Here is a 19,122-nt window from a genome sequence, read left to right as displayed (position 1 = left end):
GAGTCTCTCACTGTTACGTCCGGGCTGGAGTGCAGTGGCGCAATCTTGGCTCACTGCAACATCCACCTCCAAGGTTCTAAGTGATTCTCTTGCCTCAGCCTCTTAAGGAGCTGGGATTACAGGCGCCTGCCCCCGTGCCTGGCTAATTTTTTGTATTTTTATTAGAGACGTTTTTTGCCATGTTGACCATGTTGGTCTCGAACTCCTGACCTCGCTTGTGATCTGCCCACCTCGGCCTCCCAAAGTGCTGGGATTATAGGTGTGAGCCTCTGTGCCCAGCCATGGTTGTTTTTGTTTGTTTGTTTTCTTTTTTTTTTTTGAGACAGCATCTTGCTCTGTCACCCAGGCTGGAGTGCAGTGGTACAATCTCAGCTCACTGCAGCTTCCGCCTCCCATGTTCAAGTGATTCTTCTGCCTCAGCCTCCTGAGTAGCTGGGATTATAGGCACCACCACCACGCCTGGCTAATTTTTGTATTTTTAATACAGATGGTGTTTCACCATGTTGGCCAGGTCGGTCTTGAACTCCTGACCTCGTGATCCACCCACCCTAGCCTCCCAATTTGCGAAGATTACAGGCGTGATCCACCACGCTTAACTGATTTTTTTAATCTCTATCAAAAGTTGTAGTCTTACTGTAGTATTTTCCAAATAGTTTTGGAAAGTAATTCTTTAAAGGAAAATTAGTGTTAAAATGGCAATATTAATCTTAAACGATTTAAGTTCTAGATGCTCATGTTTTTTAACATACATATGTATTTATATCCTGTACTTTAATTCCAAAAATTATAAACATACCATATGCCAATAGAACAATTTTGGCTCATGAAGAAGTATAATCAAATACTAGTGATCATACTGTGTTATTGCCTCTTCAAAATGTGAAGATTTTACTTTTTAAAGCCTTATTTTCCTCACTGGCGACATTCAAAAAAAAGAAAAGAAAAGAAAAAGAAAAATCCTGATAGAGAAAGTAAGTTGTTAAAAGTAAAAATGCCCTGCTCTAAGTAGTCTTGTGGTGCTGAGTTAACTGATCATCAGGCAACAGGGGATCCCTCATCCCCCACCCTCCAGCTTTGTTTGGAATTGTACTTCTGAAGTGCATCACGCTGCTCAAATCAAATTGCTCACTTAATATTTAATGTTTCTGCGATGGAATCACTTTCTCCCTTGAGGTTGACTTCAGATTTACCAGACACACTGACAACACTGCACTCCTTATTTTCCCCACATGACCTCAGCTTCTGCCTTAAAAATGTACGAATAAAGGATGCTTTTGTTCATATCTTGCCTGCCTGTGATATATTGACAAAGTGTCTGCGGGCTCAATGGAATAGTTTTACTGTATGAGTGCTGCTTTCAGTGGAGGGGCAGGACTTGGGCTTTAGAAGGAAGTGAATTGGATAGGTCAGGAGAATGTACCATTTGTAAACACCCCTTTCCTTTTTTATTCACGTGTCAGGACAGCAGGAGCAGGCTGTTCAGTGCCCGTCCCTGCACAGAGCCAGAGGGAAAGCAGCTTGGAAGTCAGCTGCAATTTTTAAACCTTACTTTTTATTCCCCGGTAATGATCTTCAAGTGCTTAGACTTGTCTGAGAAGCTGTTTTGAAACTAACATGGTTTAGTCCACTAACTGCATGTTGGGTAAATTCAAAACCCACATGCTCGTCCTCTTGCAGTGGAATAAGTCACATCTGATGGACATTTTCTGTGCTTATAGCATAGTAATGAACGTCTGACAGGCGCGACCTTTCATAAGACAACCCACACTATTGGCTTTCTGCCCAGAATATTGCTGCAACACTATCTGTGATTGGTTATCTCTCTATCATGCATTGCTTCACAAGGGGAAACGGCCCCTTTTTTTAATAAATCTACGATGGCTGGCTGCAATATGCCTCACTGTAAGTATTTTGTGTGTGTATGTGTGGGAGAGAGAGGGAGAGAGAGAGGCTGACTTGAATATTACTTAGTCTGGTATCACATGGCAAGGTTGTGATACTGTAGGACATCAGTGAAGTGCTACTTAGTAAATCTTAACCTATCTCTTTTTTCTACAGGTTGGTACTAAGAAGTGCCTTTCCTGACGTCTCTGCTGCTTGGAACCGCTTCTAGAGCAGTCTCTGCTTTTGCCTTGCTTGCTGCCAGCTAGACTGTGACGACAGCACATCCACCCTCCACCTCTAGCCCAGACACCCCCATTTCTACTTATAATCAAGAGAAAAGCTCTAAGTATCTGGCATTGCCCTAGGCTGCTTTAGTGTTAAAAGAAAAGTTTGCTGAAAAAGTAAGATATCTTCTGCCAGGAAATCAAGGAGGAAAAAAAAAATCATTTTCTCGATTTTGCTCTAAACTGCTGCATCTGTCTATGCCAAACTAATCAATACCGATTGCACCACCAAACTCCATTGCAAATTCAGCTGTGAGGAGATTCCCTTTCAGACAACTTTGCTGAAAGCAGCTTGGAAATTCGGTGTCAAAGGGTCTGCCACGTTTTCATGCTTGCATTTTGGGCTCCAAATTGGCACTGGGAAGGGGTTACTGAGAGCACAAGGCTGATACCAGGCCCTACTTTTAAACGTTCATCTACTTACAATCCTAGTATTTCTCTAAAAACCAAAACCTCTTTGAATTAACAGTTTCATGCTGTGAATTTCTAGTGGGAGATCTTTTCCTTGATATTGACGACACAATTTTCCATGTACTTTTAAAGCAGGGAGTGGGGAAAAGTATTTTGAGGGGACATTTTCATCATCAGTTCAGCTTTTTTTTTTTTTTTTTGGTTATTGCTCTTTTTTGGGGGGGTTGGGTTTGTTGGTTTCACTGAAACATTTAACTACCTGTAAAATCTAAACATGGCTGTTAGTGTCACACCAATTCGGGACACAAAATGGCTAACACTGGAAGTATGTAGAGAGTTCCAGAGGGGGACTTGCTCACGGCCAGACACGGAATGTAAATTTGCACATCCTTCGAAAAGCTGCCAAGTTGAAAATGGACGAGTAATCGCCTGCTTTGATTCATTGAAAGTGAGTAACTATTATATTCTTTTAAGGATATTCAATGCTTGAATAAGGGGGATATGGACATAACAGTTCTCTGCATTTGGGATTATGGATTGCTTTGTTCATAGTTTAGTTACACAGTGTGTTGATGATGTTGGGCTGGGGAACTTTACAAGAAGCAACAGAATCAAGTCTGGCCAAACTTTGTTATGAATAACTTTATCAGTCCTTTCACTCCATGTTTTTTTTTTTTTTTGCTAGGGCAGAAAGTATTGACATGTTTTTCACTTAGTAATGGCAAAGTGAGTGTCCCTGGAAATGGTAAATGTAGCTACATGTGAGTGTTTAGCCAATGCATATATTATATATAAGGCCGTGGCAATAACTGAATGAAGATGATTTTTATTTGTTGGTAAAGGCATTGTACAGTTGCAAAAGACAAGCAGATTTAAAATCAGCTAAACTTGGATAGACTTTTTACTCTTTTAGTATTTTGACATTTTGCATTTTCTTTTTTTGTGGGCATTTTAAGGCCAGAGCCACGCGTTTTATGGAAAATACAACTAGAAGTAAGGTGCTGAACTGCTGCTACAGCACCTTACCTGAGGGACAAACTTTGTTGAATGTGAGTTTTATAAATAAGCAGAAACTCATAAGTACTATTGTTTATTGGATTTTTCCAACTTCAAAAATTCTAAAGTGAATTAGCAGTTTATTTTCTGTGAGATCGTGATTATTTTTTTATTTGTAATAGTCTTAGCTAGAAATGTTAAAAGTTAGCTTTTGTGAGCACCATAATACTAAAATATTTACTTTAGTGTTTCTTGGCATTCAAAAATGTCATTGCATTTGTAATTCAAGTATCATATTTGAAAATGAGTCTTTTAAAAGATAACATAAATGTCTTTATTTTGACACACAAGGTCAAGACTAGAAATGTGTTCCTGGGTACTTTCAACCTACTTGGTTTAATCAAATTGCTTTTGGATATTAATGTCCTAATTTAATTCTTTGAAGCTTTGAGGAGAAGACACTATCACTTCTACATATGTAGACAAGTAAAAGTCTCATAAGTCCATCTTGTCTTTACAAATATATAGTGCTATAATAATCTTTTCTTTAATAACATCAGGGTGAGTTATGAGTTAATTGTTTCAGTTCATTGTTTCCTGGTCCAGTTTAGGCTGTTCATTTTGCTAAAGTTTTTGGCAAAGATTCCAAGAACATGATCTTTAGACTTGAACAGAAAGGAGGTATTAACAACAAAAATATTTTAAAATATTAGATTATTTTTAATGTCATAGTCCCAAGATCAATAAGCAAAAGTCATAAACTCCCATTGAGACTTTCTTCAGCCTTTCCTTTGAGAGGCATCAGTGAAGGGCATAGTGGTTGTACCTCCGTGAATGTGTATTCCTAAATTCATGCCGGCTGAATTCAGGTGTAATTAGAGACTGAGACCTATAAAATGAGGGGCAGAGAGCTAATTACTCTTGTCGGTAACCAGCTGTGGCCATAAGTAACCCTGTTTTGACCCAATTAATAGTAAATCCAATTTTTAATCCTACAGACAGTTGATGGTGCACACGTAGCTGCAAAGTAAAGGACATTAAATTTTGCTGTGACATTGAGTGCTTTCACAGAAGACCTGCCCCTACAACATTTGGAAACATTATGAAACATTAATATTCAGTTGCTACTTTTCCATCTCAAAATATATTCTTTTTTTAGTTGCTGCTCACTTATGGCCACAGAACAGTCCCTTTTTGAGTAAAGCAGCAAGGTTGCTTATTGCCATGCTGTGTGGTTAACAAGATTCAACTGCCACGTCAAGGACTTTAAATAATTTCAAGATTTTAAATGTATTTATGAAATGAACTCATTACAGCAGCTAATCAATGCAGACTTTGTCCTTTTTCTTTGTCTTTCTAAGATAAACTGAATTTAATTTAAATTTAAATTACAGTGTCTAAATCTTGGTAAAATATTTTAAATTTGAATAAGAGGAAAAAAACCCACAAATTTATTTATGATGGAGCTTCATACCCAGGAAAAAAGCTTCCTAAATGTTGGTAAAATAACTATGTTAAGAATTGAAACAATTTTGAATATGCAATTAAGCATTTATGTTAAAAAACATGTTTCTTGTGTGTGTGTATATATTTATAACTGACACATGTGATTCTTCGTACAGTATTTAGAATCCTTCCCTTCAGATAGCAGTCCTCTTGTATTCAGTCTTGTGGCTAAAATAGATCAAAAACATATTTTAAAACTGTTAAAGTAACTGTATGACTCATGCTTGAAGTTCTGAAATTTGGGAGCGTTATGAGGTTTCCATGCCAATAACCGCTAGATCATTTGCATTCTCTCACAGAGTAAACGGAAAAAAATTTAGAAAACTTGTAATATCCTGACTTCTTTAATAAAATGTGTCCTGTGTATTGCTTAAATCCATAGTCCAGCCTTTTCTGAGTTCTTGAGCCATGAGATGGAGGTGGCCTGTGTAATCTACTATTTTTAGAAAGTTAGGAAAGCAAACCAAATACTCTCTGAGAGGACCCTATGAAATGGCTGTACCCTTCAGCTGTGCTGCTTCAGACTTTGGCCAGGCTCCCAGGTGACTTACGTTAATAGCAGACTTCTAGTTAGAAGAGGAGAATTTATTTCATTAAAAAGACAGAAGTCAAACAGTTCAAGAAAATATTCATTTATGTAAAAGAAGTCAATTGGTATGTTACAAAGATAATGGGAAGAAAATTAGCTGACAGTATTTTAGTTGCATACTGATGATTTTAAGGTTTAAATAATTAGATTTAAATATACCATATGAAAATGTAGAATTCTGTATTGTAATAAATCTATTACTAAGTAAAATGGGAATACATGATAACAAGGAATGTAGGTATTTATTAAGAATATCAGAATTAGAATGAAAACAATAAAAGAGCGAAAGCTGTAATAATGTGTGCTAGTATATAAACAATAAATAATTTCTCTAATTTTCCTTTTATAATTGTAGTTTTAATTTATAATAGTTTAAGTGTATATTCAATCTGAGACTTAAATTGCTTACAGATTATAGATTTAGGTGTATTAACTATTTCAGAAATCCAGAACATTTGCAAAGGTGCATTATTTGATGCCAAAGAGGATTATGTTCCCCTATGGCCTATGAAAGATTTAGGAAAAAAGAAAAGAAAAATATTAACACTGCACGCCACCATTAGAAAATTATATTTCAAAAATGATGTTTCAAATAATACTTAATGACAAATTGCTTATTCAGTCATGAGCTCTCAACTAAAATTTAGGGAGTCGATGTAAAGAAAGCCTACAGAATGTATTTTAATATTTGCCAAGTTATTTATACCCTCAAAAAAAAAAAAACTTTTACGATATGATCAACAGAAATAGACTTATTGTTTACTGAATTCTATTTCAAATACCTGTTCATTTTTCGGGTACTAGGGATGGGAGGAAGAGAATATAACCTTTATATTTACTGTTTAGCAAAATTCTAGCAAAAAATCTAGCAAAATTCTTTTACCTTTGAAAACTTTAGTCACTTGTTCCTTTATCAAATTGAACAATTTTATTTAAGATAATTAAAATTTATTTTTGCTATATACAATGATATCTATCTATAAATAGCACCCCTGATCAGATTTATCATAGACAAATTTGAAATCAGATTCCACTGCAAAGTGGCATAGAATCAAGGACACTGAGAACAGTTTTAAAGAGCCTCTGCAGACTTAGCAGAATATATGAAGTATGGAAATTAGGTATTAGAGGGCACACAAATATATGTACATACAGGTAAATGAACAACTAAAACACTCAAAATCAGTAAGGCAAATCAAGTATCCAGATGGTCACATATGGATTGGTTGGCATAACTAGACATGAAGAAGTAGTCCCAAAGGTGTTTATAGTTAAATTTTAGAAGATGGTCTATTGCTAGCATGGTTTACCCTCAGTCCAGAAATTGCCTGTGATGCTGCTGTTCTTTCCAAGCCCCAGGCATAGACTTTTCATCGTATTTTAAAAGCCAGTTTCACTGATAATCCTGATAAAATATCTGCCAGTTTTAGGCTAAATATGCAATTTTCAATCAAAATTTTGATCTAGTAGGGTCCTAATTGGAATGAGTGTTACCAGGAATTGTTTTTGTTGTTTGGTTTTTACCATTGGTATCTCCCATGTATTAAAACTTTGACAGATTATTATATATACTGTGCTGGCACATATATTCAATGTGTTTTTCCGTGACAGATTGACATATCACTTCCTTATTTTCTCCTAATGACTCTGGAGATGAACTAACTATAAGGCATAACCTGCACAGCAGTGTGTTTCATATAAAAGCTCCCTAAGCGGAAACTTCACAACTTTGTAAAGAATACCCTGTGAATATGCTGCAGTGTATCAACTCTGACATAAACCATTCTTTAATGAAATTCTCAATAGCTGCAGTTGCTTTGGTGAAGCTAGTAATTGTATTCATTTGCCTGTTTATATTGTTAGAACTTTTTTAGAAAACTTTTTTTTTTAATGAGTAAAGGTTTCTTAGACTATGAGATAAATTTTAAACCATGTTTTGAATCAAGCTACCTGCTGCTGTAATTCTAGAACTATTTTGCTTCATATTATAAGATTTTGGTACACTGCTTCTACTTTTTTCCTCATGAAATCTTGCTTCAGTGTGCGAGTGTGACAAACTAAAAACAATTTAGACCTCAAGCAATGTGGCACTTACAGCTGAATTCAGTTTTGTTGTAATTCAGATGTCTGAAACTACTCAAAATTCCATGGAGTAGCCTTGAAACAATTTCATTTATAAGGCTGTTTCTCACTTAAAAGAGACAGTGCTGTGTGGGGTGAATTGTCTTTTAAAGAACTGTATGACATACGCCCAGTTCACGTGAAAGGTGAGAAATGGAATGTTTCTCAGACCTAGCACAGATACCTAGGGACCTAGTTTGGGAAGCTTTTCTTGTCATTTTCCTTGCCAAGGATAAGTAGAGGATTTCGGCTATCAACATTGCTAATCCGTTACCTTTCATGCTGAGCAATGTCTCTGCCTTCCCACAGACTTAGACAAAGCTTCTTATTTTCTTACAAAGAGATCCTATTGAGGAAATTTGATTTTTTTTTTTTTTTTTTAACTTCAGCAGTACTACATCCTGTGCTTTTAGATAGGTGAGCAATTTTCCATGTTAACAGCTAGGCCAAAATTCATGACTGCCAGTAGAAGTGGGTAACTAGATAGATGGCCTTTGATTTAGCACTAATGATAGTTATTAGCATGTAGCAACTTAAGTAAAAGCAACTGGAAAGGCTTGATAGAAATTCTGAGTTGTTTGAAGTGTGATAGATTATTAGAATAGTAATTTCTTCGTGAATTTTACTGTAAAAAAGCTTGATTCTAGTGAGGACTTCTTATGCTAATTTCTCATTTATAATATACTAACAACAACTACAGAGTTTTTATTTAATACTGTTTCTTATACAAGTATCATAAAATGCACATCTACGTGCAGCATCATCCCTACATTTTTGGCACATGTTTGAAATATTTTCACTTTGAGATAAAGTTCGATTTTTTTGCTAGTGATAAAACTTTCTATGCTGTGAGCTTGTGTTTTGAAAATTCCTGATAATTGCTAAATAGTATAACCCCTGATATCTTCTAATTTGGTTGACAGGTTGTTTGTCCTCTGGATTCCTGAGGGCCTTGGCCATCTCTGACCATTACTTTTCTTGTTTTGTTATCTCTGAGTTCTTTCCAGCTTTCTAATTGTCCATCTTCAGAACTGTTGGTTCAGATCTTGTGTATGTCTTTCCATGGTCACGCAGAAGTGATTTAGACATTTTGTCTGTGAAGAATTAGATTCAGCTTTGCCTAACAGAGACACCTCCCCCATCCCCAGCATTTGGCATAAACAAATTAGGGGTTTATATTTCAGTCAGTTGTCTAGATCTATTTGGTGACTCTATAGTCGTTGGAACTCAGGTTCCTTCTCTCTTAGTTCCTGAGGAGCACATGGCTTCCAACTTTAGGATTATTTCAAAATTGCAGCGTGGCCACTGCAGTGTCAGCCATCGTATCCTTAGCCTAGGACACAGGATGCAGAAAAGGCAAGACGCTGTAACTCAGCCCAGCCAGGCTCTTTTTAAGCGAAGGTTCTCTGAGCTTCACCCAGTAATTTTTCAGTCTCTTATTGACTGATTTTGGTAGCAGGGATTGCTAGGAAGTATTTTTTTGTATGTTTCTTTGTTTTGTTTTTATTTATTATTTAAAAAAACTGTTGCCTTGATTAAAATCAGACATCTGGTAGGTAAGACAGAAGGAGAGAATGGAAATGGATGTTCAGGAGGGCCATTTCTGGAATAAAAGAGTGATTATTTTTTTCCCTCATAAAACTTCCAGAATTAAGTAAATCTCTCTGAAAAGCATCTGGGTAAGGGAGGTGGTTGAGGAGAGACCACTTTTGAAGAGAAACTGAGGTCTTCTCATCCTAACAAACTTGTCATCACTTCTTCTGTCTTGGTTATTTAGTAAGTAAAACCTGGCATATCCCAGATGGATTTATTTTTCCTTATAGAGAAAACTAAAAGAGCTTCATTTTTTATCTTCTTATAACTGTACTTATTTATCTATTTATTTGAGACAGAGTCTTACGCTGTTGCCCAGGCTTAAGTGCAGTGGTGTGATCTCAGCTCATTGTATCCTTCGCCTCCCACGTTCAAGCAATTCTGCCTCAGCCTCCCGAGTAGCTAGTCCTACAGGTGTGTATCACCACGCCCAGCTAATTTTTGCATTGTTAGTAGAGATAGGGTTTCACCGTGTTGGCCAGGCTGGGCTTGAACTCTTGACCTCAGGTAATCAGCCTGCCTTGGCCTTCCAATGTGCTGAGATTATAGGCGTGAGCCACGGTGTCCAGCCTACTGTTCGTATTTATATACACAGTCACATTTTTATAACTGGAATATAGCAGAAATACCATGTCATAAAACAGGTCCCAAATGATTTTATAAGACAAAAGAATCTGTACTTACTCTAATTTGTATTTCTGCTGCTTCCACAAATACACTTCCTTATTTTTTCTGTATGGAGTAAAATAACAAGATGAGGTAACATTTATTGAAACTTAATACATATCAATCAGTATTTTCAGTGCTTTTCATTTTTTCATGGTATTTTGTCCCTGTAAAATCTCATCGAGATAGTTACTGGTATTACTTCCATTTCATAGATGGGCACACTGAAATACAGAGAAGTTAGTTAATACATGCAAGGTCAGTAGTAAAATGTGGACTTGAAACCTCGTAATCTGATTTCACAGACTGTGCTCTTAATTGTTTCGTTATGTTTGCTGGAAAACACTGCTTCTTAATTTATATATGCATATTCTAAGGATTCGACAAAGAAAACATAACTAACAGCAGTACTTAAGAATAAAAATGAATATCCAAGACAAATTTATAGTACAGGGCGTAAAACAGTAAGTACTCAGAAGTAATCACTATATTTTAAGTCAACAAATGAGTCAAGGAGTGAACCCAAAATAGCAGAAAGAATGTTGCCACCAGCTTTCAAAGATGTTGTATCTGTTGTAAAATATATGGCCATATAGGAAAAATTTTAAATGAATCATCTTAGATAAGTAGTCACTGTATAAACTATATAGCTGCCTCCCCAGTGCATAAAAAGCCATATTCAAAAGTTTTAATTGTTTAGAAAGTGTTTTTCCACAGAAGCAAGGTGATTAAGTCATCAGGTCAACCCTGAGAAGCCAAAGTAGCCCAGAGGATGCTTGAGTTATAGTTCAGTATAAACAGTACCTTGGAAACCCTGGTTATTAATTAAACCCAAGAGGCTCCATAGAAGTGTTATCTTATCGTAAATCTTGAGAACTGCTAGAGTCACAGACCCCAGCTGCTTTTGTCAAACTATTTCTATGGCAAAGATGTATTTTAAATTTCAGTTTAGGGTTCCAGAAATTCAACTTGCCTAGTTCAGGGGAGGTGCCTCTCCCAAACACCTGGAACTCATGCTGTGAGCCGGTGCAGTTTTCCCCAGCTTTAACTTTGGGCTGCTTCTGTTTCCTGAAGCTAGTCTTCAACAGGGCATTTGCTTAGAATCAGGGTATGCAGTGAGGAGCTGGAGTCCAAAGCTTCCCACATGTGTAACCTTTAGGGTGGGAAGTTGTCATCAATATGTCTTCCAAGTGACCCCCATTTTTCTGAGGACTCAGCCTGCCTGTTTTTTGAATGTAGTGCTTATTGATCTTGGGCCCTGTCTACTGCAGCTTCTACCCATTCTTCCTCCGCTTTGAAATTTTCAAGTGTGTGGTTGTTGCTGTTGTTTTCTGAATACTAGTAACCATGGGGAAACAGGTGGATCGTAAAAGTATCAAACTCAATTTTTATTTTGTTTTTTGGCATTTAATCATAGGATATGATCAAGAGACCAGTTATAAAAACTCAGATGTGAGGAAGAAAAGCATTAGGAGGTGAAAAGAATTCAACAATTTAAGTAATATAACTTATGTACTTCCTATGTCAAACTTTAGGGAGGCAATTAACAACACAGTCCTCAAGGAGCTGGTTACTAACAGGGAGACTAGTAGATTAGGTGGTGGTGGCAATGGTCAGGAGGGGGAAGTTTCTCGACAGCAGTTGCAGGATCGGTGAAAGAGATACTTGAGGAAGAGAGAAAGAAATGGCTCTTGGTGGTTTATCTTTCCTTTTTCCCCTTCCCTTTCTCTCACACTATTAATTATGACACCACAAGTGGGAATAAAAGAACTAGAGGGAATCCCCAATAAGAGACTTCACATAGCCACAGGCCACCAGACTGTGGCATCTGTCCCTGAGTCATCACGGGTCACTTGGTAACCACCTATATTTTAACCCTAGATCACAATTTTAGGCCCAGCAAAATTCTTGTGAAGCTGTCTAGATTTATTAAGCAATATTTTTATTTTAGTTTATGTTAATATGAGGTTAAGATCCAAGACCCTGTTTTCTCCAGACCCCATATGAGTCCAGTATCTTAAGTTAGAATTTTTCTCTCTGCATAAAATTCAGACCTAGTGTATAGGCTTCTGGATTTCAGAATCACTTATACTTAAGTCCAGGCTGTTCTCAAATAAGGCAAGAAGCATCTGCTGTTAATAGTTGACAGTAAATTACACAAAGTAAAACTTGGAAAATTAAAGTCAGAAAAGCTGGGAAGCTTTTCTATCATTTTCAATTTTCTGCAAAAATACGGACATAATCAGTGTTTAGGATCTGCTTGTGATGGATAAATTACATCTGTAATTCCTTCTTTTCCATATTACTGCATTCAGACGATAATTTGCTTTCAGATATCTTTGCTTATCTAATCGTTCATAGACTGGAAATAAGTAGTAACATCTCCCAATCCTAGGAAGCATTTATAACTAAATAGTGTTAGCTCACCAAGTGGGCCAAATTAAAAATAAAAGGTTTTAGAGAAAAACAGCCAAATTTATCATGTTTGAAATAAGATTTCTCTTGGGTAGATGACATTGCCTTTCGTAAAACAATTCTCCTTAAAGGGAGGCAACCGAGAAATGAACCATGAAGAAAGAAATAACTAAAGAATTCATTGTTTACATAAAGAGTCCTGTTAAGAAAGACCTGAGATCTGTGCTCTGAATAAACTATCTTTCTTCACATTAGCTTGTATTTCCCCCTGGCTAAGTTGAGACTAATGAAATCTAAATCTAGCCATGAGAAAAGATTATCATTATGAGTTTATTTATTGATTTTTTTTTTTACCTTTGTGAACTTTTACTACCAGACATTGCCATCCATGAATCATAGCAGAGTAATAAATTGAAAACAAATGTCTACATAAGAAAACCCAATATGTTAAGAACAAAAAAACACCCTCCCAACTCTAATGAACTAAAGTCATCCACATTTAGGGTCATGTACATTGTATGTGTTTTTATGGTAGAGTCTATTTAATAGCTCCTCTAAATCCCTTAAACTATGAATAACGTGTAGTAGCTTAATATGTACCACACAGTAAAGTGGGTTAAGTATGCAGAGTGAGAGATACAAGATGCAAAATGAGGTTTTTTTGTTTTGGAAGAATCTTTATTAGCTACTCTTGGCTTCTGTATTTCCCCCTAAGGATGAATAATGTTAGAGGAGAGATTCTCACCAGAAATATACATTATTCTGCCAGAGGTTTAATTAAGAATTTTTTAAAAATGCAGACCAATGTATATGCCACTTCTTCATCTCAATTATAGAAAAATCATCCATTCTTCCTCACCTTTTCACCATTCATTACCTGCTACCAGATGTTGTGATAGGCAATTCTGATGTAAGGGTGAATGACACACAGAGCCTTTTTGGGTGTTGATAGACTAGTGGTGATTATAAGCTTTCGAGCTTCTGAAAAACACAATGAAGATTAAAATAATCATAGGATAATAAAATAGTTTAAAACCCTTCTAGTCTTTAATTTTAAAATGTTCCAGTAGAACATAGATTTGCTCAGGTAACACACAAGTAGGCATTAAATGCCTTCCTGTGTGTCTGAGAAGTTTGTTGTGAAATATATTGGAAACTGCTGCATAGTCAGTGTAGGAGGAGCAGATGAATTTTAGCCGTGGTTGTGTGTGCTGTAAAAGACTATATATGCTTGTATTAGTCAGAATGAGTACACCACTAATATTTGTGTGGTAAGAGATTTATACTAAACTCATCATCAGTTTCTGTAATTCAGTGAGATAAAACTGAGTCAGATTGAATTTTAGGTAGCACATGTTGAAATGGCTAATTTTATTCCCCTAATTTGATCCTCATCTATTGATTATATAAACTAATGAAGCTAAGAACAATTAACCCTTACAAGGTTACACAGGGAGCTGCTGAACTGACATTCAGTGTAGGCAGTCTGTCTTCAGAGCTTATGCTTTCAATCTTATGCTAAGTTTAACTTGTTTAAATTAGCAAGATTATGGAGCACTATACAGTGACCTTGTATATACAAAAATATAGTATATTGATTATTAGAGAATCCACATATTAGACTGTTGTACATATATGGGCAAGTATTTGTTGAATCATTTCAGTTGCCTAAATTTAAGCAACCGTACTGTTTAAAACATGCTCATTCACATTTTTTCTTAATCTGGAAAGTCACTTCTGAATAATTGCTTGTTTAGATTTTCTCATTTGATGTGGGAAATTTATATTAAAATTTTAACTAGTATTCTGACAACCCAGAGTCTAAACCTAAAGTCAAGAAGAATTTTAAGTCATTCCGCCGACAGAAGATGAACAGTATAGCAAATCAGAATAGTAGACTGTTCGGGGGGGGCGAAGAAAAAACCCGTGAGAATTGCAGGATTCCAAAATATAAAGCTTGGAATTGAGGTAAAGGCATCAGATAAGGAAGTGTTTCATTTCATAACTTTTTTTTTTTTTGCTTAAAATATATTTTAAATCACAAAAGTAGTAGCATAACCGTTATTTTTCTAATGCATAGAACCATGCAACTTTTTTTTTTTTTTTTTTTTTTTTGAGACAGAATCTTACTCTGTCGCCCAGGCTGGAGTGGAGTGGTGTGATCTCAGCTCACTGGAACCTCCGCCTCCCGGGTTCAAGTGATTCTCCTGGCTCAGCCTCCTGAGTAGCTGGGATTACAGGCTTGCACCATCACGCCCCCAGCTAATTTTTGTATTTTTACTAGAGGTGGGGTTTCACCATGTTGGTCAGGCTGGTATCAAACTCCTGACCTTGTGATCTGCCTGCCTTGGCTTCCCAAAGTGCTGGAATTACAGGCATGAGCCACCGCGCCTGGCCCAAGACATTATTTTATAAGAGGCTGAGATTTTATTCATCTTACTAGGCATTTATTAATATTATATTGTTTTCAGTATATGCCTCGTAAGACAGAAATATGCTTAAAAACGTTTGTAAGTCTTTGCAAGTTGTACTATATTAAGTTAAAATCTAGATGAAACCATTCACCTCCTCTTTGACAGTGATTCATATATCTTATTGTATGTCATACTTATTTGTAATTTTGAGTATTACATTTCAGAAATTTTCTAGGAATAAAAATTTCAGTGGTTAATTTTAATTTTTTGTTGATTTGTAATAATTACTAAATAATGCTGAAATATTTAGATCTAGTAGGTAGAATTTTTTCATGTGAATACGTTAATTTTCATGAAGTATTTAAAAATAGCTCACACTATTCTTTTTAAGACTTTTGTTTTTGTAATTGGACGAAAATTTGACCATGTAAATATAAGAATCGTTGATTGTATTTTATTCATGATATGGCATAAAGAGCATGTTTGCTCTCAAAAAACATGAGTTTGGGAAGATGAAATTTCTGGGCATACTGGATATTTAGTAGCTATCAGATTGTAATCCTGAACTCTTAAGAGATGTATCTCAAATATTAGAATTGATTATGTTATTTATAAAATAATTATATTTTATATTTCATTCATTACAGTTCATTTGCATGAATGGTAGCTTGGACAGAAACTTTTGATACCAATAGCTGGTGTTATAAGTGTCCTTTCCTGAAACTCTTGCCACACGTTGCGTTTTGGCGATTTTCATAATTGTATGAATTTAGTCAGGCAGCCAATTAGAAATAAATTTTTAGAAAATTAAAAATGAATTTATGTGGATTCAGTGAGATCAATTAGGTAAATCACTTAATTCAGTGTCATGCTCCGTGTAAATTCTTCATAAATGGTAGCCATTAATATTGATTGTTCTTATCTGAATGCCAGAGTTTAGTCTAAGTTATCTTTCTTCTTATGGGAGGAACTTTGCCTTAGGTCAGAATAAAGATTGTTATATAGATTCAAACTTGGTATGTAAGTCAAACTTATTTTATGTCCGAGACTAAATTGATCACAGGGAAAAGTGAGTGGTATTCCTTGTCCTTTCATTTCATTTCTCTGGGTGCTTTCTTCATTGGTTTGCATTAGCTATAGTATAACTTTTTATTATGTTTTGGTATTTTCTGAATGTCTAGATTGGCCTGCATGCTCTTTTCTTTGGGATGAAATTTGTAATAAAAATCATTTTGTTGCAAATAAATACTGGCGACAGGAATAATGACAATATGACTACCAGTGGTTCTCACTTCATTCCCAGTGTCACGTTTAGAATTTTCTTCAAACTAGATCTTTGGAATAATTGCAAAAAGCCACATGAAAAAATGTGCAAGTAAAAACTTTTTTTTTTTTTTTTTTTTTTGAGACGGAGTCTTTCCCTGTCACCCGGGCTGGAGTGCAGTGGCACGATCTTGGCTCACTGCAACCTGCACCTTCTGGGTTCAAGCGATTCTCCTGCCTCAGCCTCCCGAGTAGCTGGGACTAGAGGCACGCATCACCACACCCGGCTAATTTTTTGTATTTTTAATAGAGACAGGGTTTCACCATGTTGGCAAGGCTGGTCTCAAACTCCTGACCTCGTGATCTGCCTGCCTTGGCCTGCCAAAGTGCTGGGATTACAGGCATGAGCCACTGCTCCCAGCCAACATTTTTTTTTTATGGCAAAGAATCAAGACTTTGTTAAGAGCCCAAACCGTGGATTCAGCTGAATCTGAGTTTGATTCCATAGTGACTTCCTAGTGACATTGTGCCAGTCACTTTACTATCCCAAACTGGTTTCCTTATCTGTAAAACAAGTCTAGTATCATCTGCTTTCAAGATTTTGAGGATTCAATGAGATCAGTTAGATATAAATCATTTAGTGTAGTGTCTTACTCCATGTAAATACTCCATAGATACTAACGGTAGCGGTTAGTATTGTTCTTATCTGAATGACAGAGTTCAGTCCAAGTTATCTTTCTCTTGTCGGAGAAACTTTGCCTTAGGTCAGGTGAATGTCATTATGCATATTGCACTATAGGTCTTCGTGTTGTTTGAAAAAATTAAAAAGGACTTACCTTGAATGTGTATATGTGTGCACATACTAGCTTATTTACTTACCTGTTATCAAGAGAAAATAATACCTTAACCTCTTAACATATGTATGACTTGACTACTAGCTAAACCAGTAGGTATTAATAGAATAATTCAGTATATATATTGTCTGTGCTTGAAAATTCATTTTGTAAATGCAGTTATTTATGAATGGAAAAATAGTTGTAACCATCTGTTTGCAAATCTAATGTCATTTCAAACTAATCCTATTTAGCTTTATGCTGGTCTACAATAAATAATTCATATTTGATATTTCAAATGCTGTACTATTTATGTAAATTTTCTCCTAAAAGACTCACCTAAGACTTTTCTAGAAATAAAATTGTTTATTCAGTGAAGTACCTGCACAGATTAGAAGGTTAAATATTAAAGTTTATTTTTTCATGATTTGCACTATTCTTTTCTATTTTTTAATACCTACATAAAACTTAATTGGTCAGATATCTACCACTCACTTCCTCAAATGTGTAAAGAAACATCCAAATCCCTAATACTCTGTTTATCACAGCTTTATTTTTTTTCTCTTTCACTGTCACTCAGAATTGACAGGGATCCAATTCTAGCCTATTGAAATGGTCCTTTTGCTGCAAGATTTTTTTTTTTTTTTGAGACAGGAGTTTCGCTTTTGTTGCCTAGTCTGGAGTACAATGACGTGATCTTGGCTCACCGCAACCTCCGCCTCCCGGGTTCAAGTGATTCTCCTGCCTCAGCCTCCCGAGTAGCTGGGATTACAGGCATGTGCCACCATGCCCGGCTAATTTTGTATTTAGTAGAGACGCAGTTTCTCCGTGTTGGTCAGGGTGGTCTCGAACTCCCAACCTCAGGCAATCCGCCTGTCTCTGCCTCCCAAAGTGCTGGGGTTACAGGAATGAGCCACCACACCTGGCCTGGCTCCAAGATTTTTGAAAGCATTTGCCTCATTTATGAGTTTGAGACTTTTGACGTGATTAGAAATAGCATGTACTTTTCCCAGCAAGTGAAAAGGGGGAAAAAACATCAAAACCCCATCTCCCTGATTTTTTTGGCTTTTCAGAAATAATACAGCCTAGTTGTTTCCTATGGCCAGTTCTGGGTTTTTCTTGACAGCATCTATAAATGTTCTTGTTATAGTCTAATTCTGGATATGAGTTATGCATTTACAGTTTGATTTACTGAGCCATGCCACTGCCTTCTTGTTAAGGTTATTGATTATTGCCCATTCTATTCTGCTGTGTATTGATTTAGTGTGTGACAATGAGTTAATTGTATTACCTGATGTTGAAGAAGGATCAAATATGTGTTCAAAGGGGATGCTTGTAGCCTGTTTAATTGAGTTGGCTATTTCAGGCTTTTAACATGTTGTGAAACAATTGGGAGAAAGTACAGGAGGACCTCTGAGGGCAAGGAATATAAAATTTGCTTTCAGCTTTTCTGCAGTTGCCAAAAATTATGCTGTAAGGCTTTCCTGGAATTAAGTAGTCAGTCGGTATTTGGTTAGCAGATGCTTCGTAAAACCTAATATATTCCCCCTATATTTCCTTTAAAAATCAAGGGAGTTGACAGTTTTAAATTGTCATGTTTTATTGAGAAAAACCCACTTCTCTGAAACTCCCTATTACTGGATATGAGGAAAAATAACAAGCAAGGTGTGTTGTGTATGTTGGTGCCCACATTTTGGAGGAAATTACAGAGATAAAAAATTAAGCTAAATTATTAAGAATCCGATGAGTTCTTTTTGCTTACTACAGTTTTGTTTCATATTTCGTAGTTTTTAGAAAAAAAATTTCCATGTAATAACATTTAAGACCAGTATTATTTTCTTTGACATTATTATGCAGTTTGAATTTTCTAAGCTTTAGACAATTCACACTTAATGTAAAAAAAAATTAACCTTCAGAATGAGATCATGGTGCCATGGTTCTCTAATGAATGTTACCTTTTGTTTTAGCAGCTCAGTTGGCTCTAATCCATGGAAAAGTTTTTATTTCCCATCAGCTCCAAAGTAGGAGCCAAACCAAAGTTTAAAGAAACATTTTCCAGCAGACAAGTTTCTACAGATAATATCAATAGTCAAAGCGTGTGAACACACACACACACACACTCTCTCTCTCTCTCCCCCTCTACCCCC

At 36.1% G+C, this 19,122-nt stretch overlaps 1 protein-coding gene across 1 annotated transcript in view; it reads left to right on the top strand.

The window, feature by feature from the left end:
* Window positions 1-19,122, top strand: part of MBNL1 (muscleblind-like splicing regulator 1) — a 220,225-nt gene that overhangs the window by 52,843 nt on the left and 148,260 nt on the right. The window contains exon 3 of the mRNA XM_011972744.1: window positions 2,059-3,027. Coding sequence (XP_011828134.1) covers window positions 2,854-3,027 — 174 coding nt within the window. The 5' untranslated portion in view covers window positions 2,059-2,853. The remainder of the gene's footprint in view (window positions 1-2,058; window positions 3,028-19,122) is intronic.

Source organism: Mandrillus leucophaeus, unplaced genomic scaffold (genome assembly GCF_000951045.1).
Source record: "Mandrillus leucophaeus isolate KB7577 unplaced genomic scaffold, Mleu.le_1.0 Scaffold130, whole genome shotgun sequence".
NCBI lineage: Eukaryota > Metazoa > Chordata > Mammalia > Primates > Cercopithecidae > Mandrillus > Mandrillus leucophaeus.
Note: the sequence above shows the minus strand (reverse complement) of the source record. Positions and strands in the feature narration are given on the sequence as shown.